Genomic DNA, 18,167 nt, shown 5'->3' on the forward strand with positions numbered 1-18,167 from the left:
TTCGATTTGCAATTTTTCGTTTCGGTTTTTATTTTCTTTATTTTTTCAATTTTTCGGTTTTTCAATGTTCTGATTTTGTAGTTATTCTTTTTTCAATAGGAAAATTTTCAATTTGGATTCTTCAATTAACCGATTTTCAAATTTTCGATTTTTTAGTTTCTTACTTTTTCAATGTTTCAGCAAAAAAAAACAAATTTATTAATACTGATATTTTGAAAAATTGCAAAAAGGGAGATTTTAGATTATTTTTTCTGATAAGACTGTATAAAATTGAAAAATGGTAACAATAAAAATGTGGAAAATTGAAAAATCGACAGATTAAAACTAGAGAAACAAAACACAGAAAAATTTAAAAATCAAAAATCTGCAACAACGAAAAATTGAATAATTAAAAACTGATAAATCGAAAAATTGAAAAATCTAAGAATTGAGAAATTGAAAAATCGACAAATTAAGAATCATTTTTGAATTTTTAAATATTCGAATCAAAAAATTAAAAATTTCGAAATTGTAAAATTAAAAAATCAAAAGAAAAACGACAAAGTATAAGACGAAAACTTTGGAAAATCTGAAAATTGGAAATAAAGAACTTGCAAAAAATTGCGAAACTTAAAAATCGAAAAAAGTGCGAAATATTGTAAAATCAACATATTGAAAATTAAAGAAATCGGAAAATCGAATAATTTAGAATTCCAAAAACTGCAAAATTGGAAAATTTAAGAATTGTAAAATCGAAAATTGAAAAATCAAAAACTGAATAAACGAAAAATTATAAAATCGAAGTAAACATTGAAAAAACAAAGGAAATGAAGAAACGAAGAATTGTGATATAAAATCGAGAAAATGAAAAATAAAAATCAAGAACTTAAAAAATTGAGGAGACAAAAATTGAAAAAATCTAAAAATCGAGAAATCGAACAATTGAAAAATCGACAAATTAAAAATCATTTTTGAATTTTTAAATTTTCGAAAAATGAAGAACTTCGAAATTGTAAAATTAAAAAATCAAAAGAAAAACAAAAAGTATAAGACGAAAACATTGGAAAATCTGAAAATTGGAAATGAAGAACTTCAAAAATTGAAAAAACGACAAATTGAAACATGGAAAGACTAACACACTTAAAATCGAAAAAGTGCGAATATTGTAAAATTGAAAAATTGTAAATTAAAGAAATCGGAAATGACTAGTACTTGCTAAGATAAGATTGATTTTGGCAAATAATAATATACACAAGGAAAAAAAATCGAGAAATCGAAAAATCTAAAATTTAAAAAATTGATACATTAAAATGTTGAAAAATTAAAAAATCGAGAACTCGAACATCAAAAATCGAAAAAGTGAAAAATCTAAAATTAAAAAAGCGAAAAGCCGAAAAAGCGAAAATAGAAAAATCGGAAAATAGATGAATCGAAAAACTGAAAATTCGAGAAGTTGAAAAATTCCAAGTCTGAAATCATGAAAAATTAAGGGGAAATCGAAAAATTGGAACACCCAAAAACCGAAAAATCGAAAATCCGAAAAATCGAAAACCGGAGAAATTGAAACATTGAAAACCTGAAACACCAAGAAACGAGACATCGAAAGATCGAGAAATTGAAGAATTGAAAAACTGAAACATCGAAAAATTTATAAAACGAAAAATCGAATTTTTTTTTAAAAATGATAAGTTAAAAATATCGAAAACTTCAAAAATCGTGAACTCGAAACATCAAAAAATTAAAAAACCGAATAGCCGAAAAATCGAAAAAAGTGAAAAATCGAGAAATTAAAAAATTCCAAATCAGAAATTATGAAAAATTGAGAGGAAATCGAAAAATTGGAACATTAAATAACTGGAAAATCGAAAATCCGAAAAATCCCAAAACTGAAACATCGAGAAACGAACCATCGAAAGATCGAGAAATTGAAAAATTGAAAAATCGAAAATCAAAAATTGCTCAGAAAATTGAAAAATCTCAAATTTAAAACTTCGAAAAATTGAAAAATAGAAATGTTGAAGAACCGAAAAATCGAAAAATCTTTTTTAAATTTACGTCTACAAAAATTGAAATATTAATATAACTATTAAATAAGATATTAGATAATTTTAAATATCAAAATATGGTAAATCGCCACTCATGATGTATTTATTTATCCTCTCCAAAAAATTGATGACGTCATGTCAGAATTATGCTCACTAAATCCTATCTAAAATATGAAAAATGTTATAGTTTATCACTTTCCAAGGTATGACTGATTTGGAAAATAACATACCTTCTAAGAAAATAAAGAGGGGAGGGTGGGGTGGTATTTCTTAAGATAAGACTGATTTTGGTAAATGATAGAGTCTTTGAGAAAATAGAGGGTGGGTGGGCGGGGATAGTACTTGCTAAGAAAACACTGATTTTGGCAAATGATAAAACTCTAAGAAAAAAAATCGTAAAATCGAAAATTTAAAAAATTGATAAATTAAAACATGGAAAAATTCTAGAATCTAGAACTCGAAACATCAAAAAATCAAAAAATTTAAAAATCTAAAATAAAAAATCGAAAAATCGAAAATTGAAAAATCGGAGAATTGAAGAATCGAAAAACTGAAAAATCGATGAGTTGAGAAATTCCAAATCTGAAATGATGAAAAATGGAGGGGAAATCGAAAAATTGGAAAGTCGAAAATTCGAAACATCGAAAAACTGAAACATCAAGACACATCGAAAGATCGAGAAATCGAAAAATTTTAAAAACGAAATATCGAAAAATTTTAAAAACGAAAAATTGAAAATCGAAAATCAAAATTGCTCAGAAAATTGAAAAATTTAAAATTAAAAACTTCGAAAAAGTGAAATATAAAATTGTTAAAGAAGTGAAAAATCGAAAAATCTTTTTTAAATTTGCGTCGCTTACAAAAACTGAAATATTAATATAAACCTTAAATATATCGAAATATGATTAATCGCCACCCATAATTTATTTCTTTATCCCCTCCAAAAACTAAATGACGTCATGTCATAACTATGCTCAGTAAATCTTTTCTAAAATGTGCAAAATGTTATAGTGTATCACCATATGACTGATTTGGAAATTAACATACCCTCAAAAAAATAAAGGGCGGGTGGGCGGGGCTAGTACTTGCTAAGATAAGACTGATCTTGGCAAATGAGATACATTTTAAGAAAATAGAGGGCGGGTGGGCGGGGTTAATACTTGCTAAGATAAGACTGATTTTGGCGAATGATATACCCTCTAAGAAAAAAAAGCGGGTGGGCGGGGCCTACAAAAATTAACACAAAAAAGCAAAATGTAAGCCCGCCCACCCACTCGATCTCGATTGTGATGATTATTTTATTCTTAGCAACCTAAACCACGTTTAAAATGGGAAATTTTTGTAAGGAAATATGGATTTTTATCGGCACATTTTATCCACCTTGGTGTCGGAATTCGGCGGGAAATCACTTTCAAACGGAACGAGATATAGCTTATATTATGTAAATAGGTAGATTAATGTTACCTCTAATCTAATCGACCTGATTTTCATGTAACTATGAAGTACTTCCACTAACTGTTTATCTCAAACATGTAGAGGTAAAACGATTAAGATAAGAACTTAATTGTTTACTTTTATTTTGACCAGTTTAAGGATTATTTTTATTAAACTTTTTTCATTATTGATATTAATAGTAACCATTCTATGTTTTTGACTGAATTGGAAAATTACATACCCTCTAAGAAAAGTGAAAACAAAAGGTGGGGTTAGTACTTGCTAAAATAAGAGTGATTTTGGCCAATCATATACCCTCTAAGAAAACAGAGGGCGGGTGGGCGGGGCTAGTACTTCGTAAGATTTCCGTCAAGAATGATAGATTTCTAGTATAATAAAACGTGTTTTAATTTTTGATGAAAATGTTGTCAAAATAATAATTATTTTAAATTGTGAATGTTCTTCTCTTCAATTTTTCGATTTTACAATTCTCCGATTTCAGGTCTTCTAGTTTTCAATCTTCAATTTTACAATTTTTGGAATTTTTCAGTTTTTATATTTAAATTTTTCTTAACTAATTATTTAAAATTTGTTATACGGGGTGACTAAAAAAAATTAATAATGAAGAAATTTGGAGACCTAGATTTCTTTGACTGTACTTAGGGAACGAAGGAAATTCTGTATAAATAACTTTAGACAAAAAAATACTTAATTGAAGCAAGTGCTAAAAAAATAAAAACAAAACTACTGAGTCCACATCAAAAAAAGTTTGATGTTCGTCAATTTTTATCGAATTTATTAAAAATTAGTAACTCAATAACTGTGCACGTAACTTGGCTGTAACAGCGTACGCCTATTTTGACAAGCAATAAATACACTGCAAAATCATCGACCTTGCGATGAGTGATCAAACATGGCTGTAACCACAAATATTTGAAAGTATATCAAGCAAAAACATGTGTCTAAATTATAATAGCTTCAAGTAGGTGTACGTCTGCTCTGTTTATTTACACAAGATGAGTGTTTAATGCACATTTTTCATTTCAGCGTTTACACGTCAGAATTTAATATCAAATTTATTGCACCGAGGGAATTTAAAAATACCTAGTTCCTACGCCCAACAATAGATGGCTCCTTAATAGCCCACAATTTTTACCTTGAAATAGGAAAAGCAGCCGTTGCGCTGTACTAATTGCTCAGTAATTACGAGCAGTTACGACTTAAGCCAAACTAAAAATACCCCGTTCTCTGAAATTCTTAATGCGGTAAAATGACGCAACTTGAAGTAATCGATAGACGCGCCGGCGAACCAAAATCCCATGGTCTTAGTAGCCCAAAAATAATATTTGGCAGTTAACACAATAGAATAATGCGCTACAATCAAGTATGAATGGGCGTCTTTATTAATAGAGTTAAGCCATGGGGACTCCAGAGGACGCAGACCGTGAGTAAAAACCCTCTTCTTGTACGTCACTTGTAACGAGCATTCCGTTTGTTGAGGTCAAGTTTTTATCTGTGGAACGTCAGATGTAACGATTTCGTGAATTTAATAAACTGATAAAATAATATTTTGAGTACAACACAAACATTATTTCGTGTTATGTTTAACATAGCTCAATTCACTCAATCAGTACGTGTTTACATTAGCTTGTAACATGGGTATATATTAAACCGCGAACTTAACTTTATCTTAAACTAATCTACTATTTTGCACCTGATAAAATTTTATTATACAGTGAACGCGATGGCCGGCGCTGGCTACGTGCTCGGAATCGACATCGGCACGACGTCGGTCAAAGTGTGTGTTTTCAACCCCCAGAATAACGAAATTGTCGCCCAGATCGGGAAGGACACCCAGTCGAACGTGCCCAGCGACCAGGGCATCGACGGGAACAAGCAGGACGTGCCCAAGATCATCTCCGCCCTGAATACGTGCGTCGCCAAATTGCAAAAGAATCTCCTCCAACACGTAAGTGCACTAGGAACAGGTGCGACACATTTTAAAATTAGTGCATGCCAAAAAAAAATAACTATCGAATTGTAAAAAATAAAAAGATGAAGCACGCTTTGAACCAAAATTTTTTTAATGTCACCGAAATTATAAATTAATTAATCGCAGGTAATTGAGATGACGTCATCGATTTTTCGAAATTTTGGTTTTGCGTTTTTTTTTTGAATCTGAATATATTTCCAGTTGATTGGTTAATCGTCGTAATGGCCTGGTTTATATATAAGTTTATGACCACTTAATCGCATGTACGATGTATTAATACATTTATTGTAGGTATATTTTCATACCAAATAGAATATCTGATAGTGGAGCTGTGATTAAAAGATAGTAAACTGTAATAAGTAACGGCCTTTTTAATTTTGGGTGGTTGATTACGTCATACGCGATTTATTGTTATAAATAAGTTTATGGTATGTGCTCAAAATTTTACGCGTCCCAATAAAACAAATCACAATTTCTTAGTCGGAGTTAGTTGTTATTGCACATAAAACGTTTAAGTAAATGTACAGGGTGTTTCACCCAAGACGTACTCTAGACATAAAAATAACTAAAAAGAAATCCAAAAAGTGTTCTAAATATTTATTTGCTATTTATTATTTTACTGAGCAGCTGTGATTAAATGCATTTATTTGCTGTTCCGCTTAATTATTTTCTCGTGTTTGCTATAAAAATAAACTGTGTGCAACTGTGTAATAAAGCCGATATTCTTCTCTCTTACGCACTGGAAACTTTTATTTCTGGACTGACCATATAAAAATCGATTGAAAGTGGTGTCGATTAGCGTTTTTCAGAATGAGCTAGTTACAATAAATGTAATGGTGTGTTTATTTGAACTGGTAAACATAGTTTATTTTTATTTTAGCATTAATTTAACGGAAGGTAAAGTTGTTTACTCGTCAATTTTAGCAATAATGAAGCATCGATTAATTTTAATGTAAATAATGCTGGCGACGTTTGTTAGTACTTATATAAAGTTTCAATAATGAAAATTTTGAATATTTTTTGTGACTGATCGAAAGTAAGTTTTGTTTCGTAACGTTTACGTAATAGGTATGACGAAAATATTTTCGTAAACGTTAGAAACCACATACTAATTTTCGTGGTAGGATCTGAAGGCCGTAGACTTATTGACTCTTGCGTTGCACGTTGCGTTTAGTTAATATTCAGCTTAATTATGTAGTGTTGTCTCCATTATCACTCATTAAAACCTTGAACTTATGAAAGCGAGCAAAAAGTGTTCTATGATCCCAACAAATAAATAAATTGTGGAACGATGATGAAAAAAAACCTTTAAAAATGGTCGAAGGTTGGTTGGTTGATTAAACTCTGCAAATCAAAAAATTAAAAATTTTAAAAATTGGAGAATTGAAAAATCCGGCAATTGAAAAACTCCCAAAAAATTGAAAAACTAAAAAAACAAAAAACTGAAATTCGAAAATCAAAAATTGTTCGGTAAATTGAAAAATCTAAAATTTAAAACTTCGAAAAACTGAAAAGTAGAAATGTTGAAGAACTGAAAAATCGTGAAATCATCAAATACTGGAAAAGTTGAAAAATCTAAAACTGAAAAATCGAAAAGCCGAAATGTCGAAAATTGAAGAATCGGAAAACTGAAAATAGAAAATTGAAAAATTCCAAAACTGAAATGACGAAAAATTGAACGGAAATCGAACAATTGCAATATTGAAAAACCGAAAATCGAAAGATCGAGCAATAGAGACATCAAAAAATTGAAAAATCCGGAAATTGAAAAATTCCCAAAATGTTGACAAATTGAAAAATCGAGATATCTAAAAAACGAAAAATCGAATTCAAGAAACCGATTCAAAAATTGTAAAATGGAAAAACTGAAAAATGTAAAATTTAAAAAATCGAAAAATTGAAAAATCAATAAACTGAACAATCAAAAATTTAAAAATTCGAAAATTTGAAAAAGAAATATGGAGAACTGAAAAATCGAAAAACTGAAAAATCTAAAATTTTAAAAATCGATGAATTAAAATATCAAAAAATTTAAAAATCGAGAAATCGAATGAAAAACTCGAAAAATTGAAAAATCTAAAATTAAAAAATCCAAAATTCAAGAATCGAAAAACTAAAAAATCGCAAACTGAAAAATTGGAACATTGAAAGATCGAGAAGTCGAAAAATTGCGAAATCGAAAAATAGCCCAAAATCGATAAATCGGAATATTGAAAAATTGAGAAATTGAACAATGGAAACATCGAAATCTCGAAAAATCGAAAATTGAAAAACTGAAATATCGAAAAATTGAAAAATCGAAAGATCGAGCAATCAAAACATCAAAAAATTGAAAAATTCCCAAAATGTTGAAAAATTGAGAAATCGAAAATTTGAAAAATCGAGAAATCTAAAAAATGAAAAATCGAAATCAAGAAATCGATTCAAAAATTGTGAAATTAATGGAAAAACTGAAAAATCGAAAAATGTAAAATTTAAAATAGTGAAAATTTGAAAAAAGAAACATCAAAGAACTGTAAAATCGAAAAATCTAAAATTGATGAATTAAAATTTCTAAAAATTGAAAAATCGAAACATCAAAAAATCGAACAACTGAAAAATCTAAAATTAAAAATCGAAAAGCCGAAAAGTCGAAAATTGAAAAATCGAAAAAGTGAGGAATCAAAAAACTGAAACATCAAGAAACGAAACAGCGAAAGATCGAGAAGTCAAAAAATTGTGAAATCGAAAAATAGCCCAAAGTTGATAAATCGAAAATCGAAAAATTGAACAATCGAAAAATCGAAATCTCAAGAAATAGAAAAATTGAAAAACTGAAAATTCGAAAAATTGAAAAATTCCCATAATGTAGAAAAATTAAAGAATCGAAAATCTGAAAAATCAAAAAATCTAAAAAATAAAAAATCGAAATCAATAAACCGATTCAAAAATTGTGAAATGGAAAAACTGAAAAATCGAAAAAAAAAAAATTAAAAAAATTGAAAATTTGAAAAAAGAAATATCGAAAAATTGGAAAATCGAAAAACGAAGAAATCGAAAAATAGCCCAAAATCGATAAAGTGAAACATCGAAATCTCCAGAAACTGAAATATTGAAAAATCGAAAAATTTATAAAACGAAAAATCGAAAAATTTAAAAAACGAAAAATCGAAATATTTAAAAAACGAAAAAGTGAAAAACGAAAATCAAAAATTGTTCAGAAAATTGAAAATCCAGAAATCGAAAAATCTACAATTTTAAAAATTGAAAAATTAAAATATCAAACAATTGAAGAATCGAAAAATTGAAAAATATAAATCTTAAAAATCGAAAGTCGAAAAATGGAAGAATCGAAATGTTGAAAAATCGCAAAACTAAAATATCTAAAGATTGAAAAATCCCATAATTGAAACATCAGTAAATTGTGAAATATAAAAAAAATCAAAAAATTAAAACATCGAAAAACTGAAAAATCGAAGTCGAAAAACCAGAAAATTGATTGATTGAAAAATTGACAAATCGAAAAATTGAAGTTTTGGAGACGTAAAAACGGAAAAATCGAAAAGTCAAAAATTTACAAACGTCAAAAATTCAAAAATTCAAAAATTTAAAATACAAAAATTGTAAAATCTTAAAACTGAAAAATCGGAAAATTGAGAAACTGAAATAAAAAATTGAAAAAAGGGAAAATTGTTTATTTCAAGTATCCAGAAATTGAAGAATTGAAAAAAAAATGGAAAAATTGAAAATCGAAAAATACAAAACTGAAAAATCCGAAAACTGAATATCGAAAAACTGAGAAATTGAAAAATTGAGAAATCGAAAAGTCGAAAAATCGAGAAACTGAAAAGTTCCAAAACTAAAATGACGAAAAATTGGGAGGAAATCGGAGATTGGAAAATTCCAAAAATCGAGAAACTAAAACATCAAGAGATCGAGAAATCGAAAAGCCGAGATGTCGAAAAATTGATAAATCGAAATAGCCCAAAATCGATAAATCGAATCATTGAAAAATTGAGAAATTGAACAATCGAAAAATCGAAATCTCAGAAAATTGGAAAATTGAAACACTGAAAAAACGAAAAATTTAAAAAATGAAAAATTGAAAATCAAAAATTGTTCAGAAAATTGAAAAATCTAAAATTTAAAAGTTCGAAAAACTGAAAAATAGAAATGTTGAACTGAAAAATCGAGAACACGAAAAATCTAAAATTTTTAAAATTGAAAAATTAAAATATCGAAAAATTGAAGATACGAAAAATTAAGAAATCGAGAAATCAAAACATTAAAGAGCCGAAAAATTGGATTAGAATCTTAAAAATCGAAAGTCGAAAAATGGAAGAATCGAAATATTGAAAAATTCCAAAACTGAAATCAATAAATTGTGAAATCTAAAAAAAAATCAAAAAACTGAAAAATCAAAAAAATTAAAATATCGAAAAACTGAAAAATCGAGTCGAGAAACCAGAAAATTGATTAATTGAGAAATTGAAAAATTGGAGACGTCAAAAACGGAAAAATACAAAAATTGAAACATGGAAAAATCGAAATATTGATAGATTCCAAAACTGAAATATCGTAAAATTTAAGAATTTAAAAATTGGAAAAGACTGATCAGACATCGGTAAATTAGGAAATCGGAAAGTTGAAAAATAAATCTGAAAAATCGACAAATCGAGAAGTCGGAAAATCGGAAAATTTAAAAATCAATTAATCAAGAAATTGGGAAATCGACAAGTTGAAAATTTAAAACGTCAAAAATAAAAAATTCGAAAAGTTGTAAAATTGATGAAAGATCGGAAAATTGAAAAACTGAAATGAAAAATTCAAAAAAAGGGAAATTGATAATTTGAAGGATCGAGAAATTGAAGAATCGAAAAAGTGAATAATTGAAAAACTGAAAAATCGAAAAACCAAAAAATTGATCAATTGAGAAATTGGGAAATCGATAATTAAGAGACGTCGAAAACTGAAAAATCCAAAAATTGCAGAATCGTAAAACTGAAATATCGTAAAATTGAAAAATCGAAAAAAAATTGCAGAATCGAAACATAGAAAAATCCCAAGACTGAATCATCGGTAAATTGAGAAATCGAACAGTTGAAAATTCAAAAACCTGAAAAATCTTGAAAAATTGAAAAATCGAAGAATCGAAAATCTGAGAAATTGACAAATCGAAACATTAAAAAATCGAAAAGTTGTAAAATCGTAAAACTGAAAGATCTGAAAATTGAGAAACTAAAATGAAAAATGGAAAAAAAGAGAAATCGAAAATTTGAAATATCGAGAAATTGAAGAATCGAAAAAGAAGTGGAAAAATTGAAAGTCGAAAAATAAAAATCTGCAAACTCCCAAAATTAAGTACTTATCGAAAAATTGAAAAATCGAAAGGTGAATAATGGAGAAATCGAAAAGCCGAAAATTGGAAAAATTGAAAAATCGAAAATATCTACAATTTTGATGTCTTTTTTTCCAAAAGTCTAGATGTCTACTTAGGATACAGAAGTTCAGGACTATGTTCCTTTTTAACATTTAAATTCTGATTGACGATTTACCATTCTTTGAAAGAAAGGATTCAATTTTGCAGTTTCAAAGCAGGCAAATTTAGGTTAGCGCTTTATCATCTACATGCCATTATTGCCATTGCTAACATACGTACAAAATTTGACAACAATCGGTCCGGTTGTTTCCGAGATTATCTGTCTAATAAAAATCCTGAGACGAAAGATAGACAGACAGACAAACGGAAACGGGAAACCGATTTTTTCGTACTCTAGCGGTCATGAAACGTCAAGAAAATATGAAAAATACTTATGCTCGGGAAGTAAAAAGATGACAAAAACGAATAAAAGAATATTGCGACGACATCTTGAAAGAGACTAATTTAGAAGTTGCAGTTCATAATATGTATGTATATAATATTATAACTTTATTCATGTCATTGAATTTTGTATACCTTAAATAAAGAATTAACTTACTATTTTAAATATTTCCGGTAAAAAAATATATACATATTATTTTAACAATAATGACACATCTCATCTTCAGATCACAAAAATCGGAATATGCGGCCAAATGCACGGAGTCCTCTTCTGGAACCAAGGAAAAGCCTGGGAAAGAATCGAAAAAGACAACAACTTAGTTCGCTACGACGTAGTCCAAGAAGAAGTATCAGCCCTATACACCTGGCAAGACAGCCGCTGCGACCCCGCTTTCCTAGCAACTTTACCCGTCCCTCAATCCCACCTGAGAGTCTACACGGGATTCGGTGCCGCCACTATTTTCTGGATGGCCAAAAATAAGTGAGTTTTGTAACGTTTGATATAAACCAGAACCGACTTTTATTACCTCTTGGGTCAATTTAGTTACTCATAGTTTACGTCTGCGTTTATAGTCAGTAGCGGCGATCCGGGAGCTTGACCATCACATTAATTAAATTAAATTAAATTCAGGCCTGAGAAGCTCAAACGTTATAACTGCTCGGGGACTATCCAGGACTTCGCCGTCGCCATGTTGTGCAACCTCCCCAAACCCATAATGTCCGACCAACTGGCCGCAAGCTGGGGCTTCTTCGACTGCGTAAACCACCGCTGGAACGAAGAAATCCTCCAGGAAACAAATTTTCCGACGTCGCTTCTTCCAGAAATCAAGCTGAGTGGCGAAATCGCGGGCCACTTGGCTGATAACTGGCACAGCATCCCCAAGGGTACCCCGATTGGAATCGGTTTAGGGGATCTCCAGTGCTCCGTTTTGTCTACCATAGAGACGCAAAAGGACGCCGTTTTGAACGTGTCCACGTCTGCACAAATCGCTTTCGTGGCAGAAGATTATAAACCCCACTCGGGTCCACCGACGGTGAACACCGTGGATTACATTCCATACTTCAAGAACAAGTACCTGGCGGTGGCCGCGTCCCTCAACGGGGGAAATTCGCTGGCCACCTTCGTCAAAATGGTCCAGCAGTGGACTATGACGCTCGGGTTTTCGGTACCACAATGTAAGTATTGGGAGTGCGTTACCGAATAATTTAGCTTGTGTTTTTAGCCAAAGTTTGGGAGAAGGTGATCAGTTTGGGGCTCGAGGAAAGTAGCGTGTCGGAGTTGAGGATTTCGCCAACGTGTTTGGGGGAAAGGCATGCCCCCAATGTCACGGCTTCGGTTACCAATATAAATATCGGGAATCTGGATATGGGGAAAGTTTTTCGGGCTCTTTGTAACGGGTTGGTGGTGAATTTGCACAGTATGATGCCCCGCGATGTGTTACAAAAAGCGAATATCACCAGGATTGTCGGGAATGGGTCAGGTTTGTCTAGGAACAAAGTCCTGCAGAATGAAGTATTGAGTCTCTATAAGTTGCCTTTGGTTTTTACCACGGGGGGCGATGCCGCTAAAGGTGCCGCCATGGCTATGAATCTATCAACTGTTAGTCTTTAATGCATATCAGATCTATTTAATTTTATAGTTTTATAGTTAGGGTAATAAGCTTGAAATGTTCGTCCATTAGTGGCCTGTGCTATCCATAAGACTGGAGTTTATATAGAAACGTGAATAAAATTTGCGAATGTGTGCTGTCAGTTTTGTTTTTATTAGGGTTATTATTGATAATCATCAATATTAGATTACCTGGATTGAAACACCTTTGAACTATCACAGTTTTGTTTATTCAATACTTTCCCGTTGTTTCCACTCAGCTTTCAGTTTATTCAACTTCTCTCTCCTTCTATCTTTATCCATCCTTTTCTTACTCTCAACTGCTTTAATTTGAGCCTGCACACTACTGTCTCCATTTAGTAAGTTATCAAGTTTCGTAATTAAATAATCGCGCGCTTTTTTTCTATTTTGATCCAACGATCGCGTCTCATGACATTTAACTACAATACCTGAAACACATATTATTATTTAGAAAAATAAATAATTATTAACAAAACAACCGCACCGGTTGGAATATGTTTAAGAACAACACAATTCGACGTTTTATTAGTTGCTTGGCCCCCAGGGCCCGAGCCCCTCACGAACTGTTCTTCCAAATCACTTTCACTAAGTTGGGGGACCCTTGAATAATCAACATGCTTATTTCTGATTAACCTAAGTAAAACCCCAGTAGTACGAATCATTTGACGCTGCGTCTAATGAGTAAAACGGCCCCTTTCTACGATGAAATTAAAATAATTGCAATTCAAAAAATAAAATGGAAACCTAACCTCAAAATTAAAGCTGATGTCTGACTGCTCCTGCAGGCCCCGATTTTTTCTAAATTCGTACCGGATTCGTTCACAAAAGTAGTCTTTGTCGGTGAGTTTCAATTCTTGACCGTATCTCAATAAATTTTTGTATAATTTGAGCACGTCGAGTTTGGTTATGTGAGACATGTCGGTAATACAGGTCGCAATGGCGCAAAATGTGTTTGTTGCTGCGTTTTTCTGAAGAGGGCGCTTCGCCAACTAAACAAATCACGTAATAAAAAAAATGATTAATTGACTGCAAAATCCAATTAAATTAATTCGAAATTTCGGAAATTTTCGTTTCATATTCTAAATTTTGAGCAAAGTAATGGAAAATTTTAGAAATTATCACTTTTTGACTTGAAATTTTCTTTGGTTGTTTTCTCGAAAATTGAACTGAATTTATTAGAAGCTTGAACATAATGAATACAAAACTTGAAATTACAAACGTAAAACTTCTAATTTTCGTATCAAAACTTCCACCTATTTAATCGATATTTCCATTTTCTATTGCAGAAATGTTCATTCTCAACATGAAATTTCGACTAATTAAATGTAAATTTAGATTAACTAACTCGAAATTTGAACTTATTGATTTATTTCCAAATTCTGATTTATTCACTAGAAAATCCTGTTAAACTAGTTCGAAATTTCCACTTATGTTTCGAAAATTTTCATTTTATATATCCAAATTTTGACTCATTCTTTCGAATTTTGTTTATTAACACGAAATTTTCACTTATTAACTTGAAATTTTCTAGAAAATTGAACTAAATTTCTTAGAAGTTTGAACATAATTGATTCCAAACTTGAAATTACAATCGTAAAACTTCTAATTTTCGTGTCAAAATTTCCACCTATTTAATCGACATTTCCATCTATTCTACAAATTTTCAATTCTCAACATGAAATTTCGACTAATTAAGTATAAATTTTGATTAGTTACCTAGAAGTTTGAACGTATTTTCCATTTATTTGGAAATTTTGATTCATAGACTGGAAAATCCAATTAAACTAGTTCGAAATTTCCACTTATGGTTCGTAAATTTTCGTTTAATATCTCCAAAATTTGGCTAAAGTAACAGAAAATTTTCACTCATTCTTTCGAATTTTGTTTATTAACACGAAATTTTCACTTTTTAACTCTTGAAATTTTCTAGAAAATTGAACTAAATTTCTTAGAAGTTTGAACATAATTAATTCCAAACTTAAAATTGCAAATGTAAAACTTCTAATTTTCGTGTCAAAATTTCCACCTATTTAATCGACATTTCCATCTATTCTACAAATTTTCAATTCTCAACATGAAATTTCGACTAATTAAGTGTAAATTTTGATTAGTTAACTAGAAGTTTGAACGTATTTTCCATTTATTTGGAAATTTTGATTCATAGACTGGAAAATCCAATTAAACTAGTTCGAAATTTCCACTTATGGTTCGTAAATTTTCGTTTAATATCTCCAAAATTTGGCTAAAGTAACAGAAAATTTTCACTCATTCTTTCGAATTTTGTTTATTAACACGAAATTTTCACTTTTTAACTCTTGAAATTTTCTAGAAAATTGAACTAAAATTCTTAGAAGTTTGAACATAATTAATTCCAAACTTGAAATTGCAAATGTAAAACTTCTAATTTTCGTGTCAAAATTTCCACCTATTTAATCGACATTTCCATCTATTCTACAAATTTTCAATTCTCAACATGAAATTTCGACTAATTAAGTGTAAATTTTGATTAGTTAACTAGAAGTTTGAACCTATTTTCGATTTATTTGGAAATTTTAATTCATTGACTGGAAAATCCATTTAAACTAGTTTGAAATTTCCACTTATGGCTCGAAAATGTTCGTTTCGAATTTCCAAAATGTGGCTAAAGTAACAGAAAATTTTCACTCGTTCTTTCGAATTTTAGTTTATTAACACGAAATTTTCTTTAATTGTTTTCTCGAAAATTGAACTGAATTTATTAGTAGCTTGAACATAATTAATACCAAAATTGAAATTACAAACGTAAAACTTCTAATTTTCGTGTCAAAATTACCACCTATTCAATCGATATTTTCATCTATTGCACAAATTTTCAGTTCCCCATATAGAATTTCAACTCATTATATGTAAATTTTGATTAGTTAACTAGAAATTTAAACTTATTTTTTGATTTATTTGGAAATTTTAATTCATTGGCTGGAAAATCGAAATAAAATAGTTCAAAATTTCCACCAATGTTTCGAAAATTTTCGTTTCATATTTCCAAACTTTGGCAGAAGTAACAGAAAATTTTCACTCATTCTTTCGAATTTTGTTTATTAACACGAAATTTTCACTTTATAACTCTTGAAATTTTCTAGAAAATTGAACTAAATTTCTTAGGAGTGTGAACATAATTAATTCCAAACCTGAAATTACAAACATAAAACTTGTCATTTTCGTGTCAAAATTTCCACCTATTCAATCGATATTTCCATCTGTTCTACAAATTTTCAATTCTCAATATGAAATTTCGACTAATTAAGTGTAAATTTTGATTAGTTAACTAGAAGTTTGAACGTATTTTCGATTTATTTGGAAATTTTGATTTTTTGACTGGAAATTCCAATTAAACTAGTTCGAAATTTCCACTTATGGTTCGTAAATTTTCGTTTAATATTTCCAAAATTTGGCTAAAGTAACAGAAAATTTTCACTCATTCTTTCGAATTTTGTTTATTAACACGAAATTTTCACTTTTTAACTCTTGAAATTTTCTAGAAAATTGAACTAAAATTCTTAGAAGTTTGAACATAATTAATTCCAAACTTGAAATTGCAAATGTAAAACTTCTAATTTTCGTGTCAAAATTTCCACCTATTTAATCGACATTTCCATCTATTCTACAAATTTTCAATTCTCAACATGAAATTTCGACTAATTAAGTGTAAATTTTGATTAGTTAACTAGAAGTTTGAACCTATTTTCGATTTATTTGGAAATTTTAATTCATTGACTGGAAAATCCATTTAAACTAGTTTGAAATTTCCACTTATGGCTCGAAAATGTTCGTTTCGAATTTCCAAAATGTGGCTAAAGTAACAGAAAATTTTCACTCGTTCTTTCGAATTTTAGTTTATTAACACGAAATTTTCTTTAATTGTTTTCTCGAAAATTGAACTGAATTTATTAGTAGCTTGAACATAATTAATACCAAAATTGAAATTACAAACGTAAAACTTCTAATTTTCGTGTCAAAATTACCACCTATTCAATCGATATTTTCATCTATTGCACAAATTTTCAGTTCCCCATATAGAATTTCAACTCATTATATGTAAATTTTGATTAGTTAACTAGAAATTTAAACTTATTTTTTGATTTATTTGGAAATTTTAATTCATTGGCTGGAAAATCGAAATAAAATAGTTCAAAATTTCCACCAATGTTTCGAAAATTTTCGTTTCATATTTCCAAACTTTGGCAGAAGTAACAGAAAATTTTCACTCATTCTTTCGAATTTTGTTTATTAACACGAAATTTTCACTTTATAACTCTTGAAATTTTCTAGAAAATTGAACTAAATTTCTTAGGAGTGTGAACATAATTAATTCCAAACCTGAAATTACAAACATAAAACTTGTCATTTTCGTGTCAAAATTTCCACCTATTCAATCGATATTTCCATCTGTTCTACAAATTTTCAATTCTCAATATGAAATTTCGACTAATTAAGTGTAAATTTTGATTAGTTAACTAGAAGTTTGAACGTATTTTCGATTTATTTGGAAATTTTGATTTTTTGACTGGAAATTCCAATTAAACTAGTTCGAAATTTCCACTTATGGTTCGAAAATTTTCGTTTAATATTTCCAAAATTTGGCTAAAGTAATAGAAAATTTTCACTCGTTCTTTTCAATTTTAGTTTATTAACACGAAGTTTTCACTGTTTAGCTTGAAATTTTCTTTGATTGTTTTCTCGAAAATTGAACTGAATTTATTAGAATTCTGAACATAATTAATACCAAATATGAAATTACAAACGTAAAATTTTTAATTTTCGTGCCAAAATTTCCACCTATTCAATCGATATTTTCATCCATTGCACAAATTTTTAATTCTCAATATAAAATTTCGATTCGTATGTAAATTTTGATTAGATAACAAGAAATTTAAACTTTTTTTTTTATTTATTTGGAAATTTTAATTCATTGGCTGGAAAGTCGAATTAAAATAGTTCAAAATTTCCACCTATGTTTCGAAAATTTTCGTTTTATATTTCCAAAATTTGGCTAAAGTAACAGAAAATGTTCACTCATTCTTTCAAATTTTGTTTATTAACACGAAATTTTCACTTCTTAACTCTTGAAATTTTCTAGAAAATTGAACCAAATTTCTTAGAAGTTTGAACATAATTAATTCCAAACTTGAATTTACAAACGTAAAACTTCTAATTTTCGTGTCAAAATTTCCACCTATTTAATCAACATTTCCATCTATTCTACAAATTATTAATTCTCAACATGAAATTTCGACTAATTAAGTGTAA

General features: G+C 29.3%; 2 protein-coding genes across 3 annotated transcripts; one reads left to right on the forward strand and one right to left on the reverse strand.

Annotated features, from left to right (window-relative positions):
* The first annotated feature begins 4,649 nt into the window (after positions 1–4,649).
* Positions 4,650–13,003, forward strand: LOC135138900 (sedoheptulokinase-like). 2 transcript variants are annotated; one of them, XM_064068930.1, is made up of 5 exons: positions 4,650–4,902; positions 5,195–5,427; positions 11,479–11,732; positions 11,883–12,427; positions 12,475–13,003. In XM_064068930.1, exons 1-5 carry the CDS (start codon positions 4,878–4,880, stop codon positions 12,861–12,863), a joined length of 1,446 nt encoding a protein of 481 aa, XP_063925000.1. In that variant the 5' UTR covers positions 4,650–4,877; the 3' UTR covers positions 12,864–13,003. The 2 variants fall into 2 exon arrangements, with proteins under 2 accessions (XP_063925000.1, XP_063925008.1); XM_064068938.1 differs by lacking the exon at positions 4,650–4,902 and adding an exon at positions 4,946–5,088.
* A 64-nt stretch (positions 13,004–13,067) lies between these two features.
* Positions 13,068–13,723, reverse strand: LOC135138914 (mitochondrial translation release factor in rescue). Its single transcript, XM_064068949.1, has 3 exons — positions 13,631–13,723; positions 13,366–13,578; positions 13,068–13,309 (listed from the first exon to the last, which is right to left on the reverse strand). Exons 2-3 carry the CDS (start codon positions 13,541–13,543, stop codon positions 13,089–13,091), a joined length of 399 nt encoding a protein of 132 aa, XP_063925019.1. The 5' UTR covers positions 13,544–13,578; positions 13,631–13,723; the 3' UTR covers positions 13,068–13,088.
* Between the last annotated feature and the right edge of the window lie 4,444 nt (positions 13,724–18,167).

Source organism: Zophobas morio, unplaced genomic scaffold (genome assembly GCF_036711695.1).
Source record: "Zophobas morio isolate AGI-343-1 ecotype UQ-CSIRO unplaced genomic scaffold, CSIRO_AGI_Zmor_V1 ptg000004l, whole genome shotgun sequence".
Lineage (NCBI taxonomy): Eukaryota > Metazoa > Arthropoda > Insecta > Coleoptera > Tenebrionidae > Zophobas > Zophobas morio.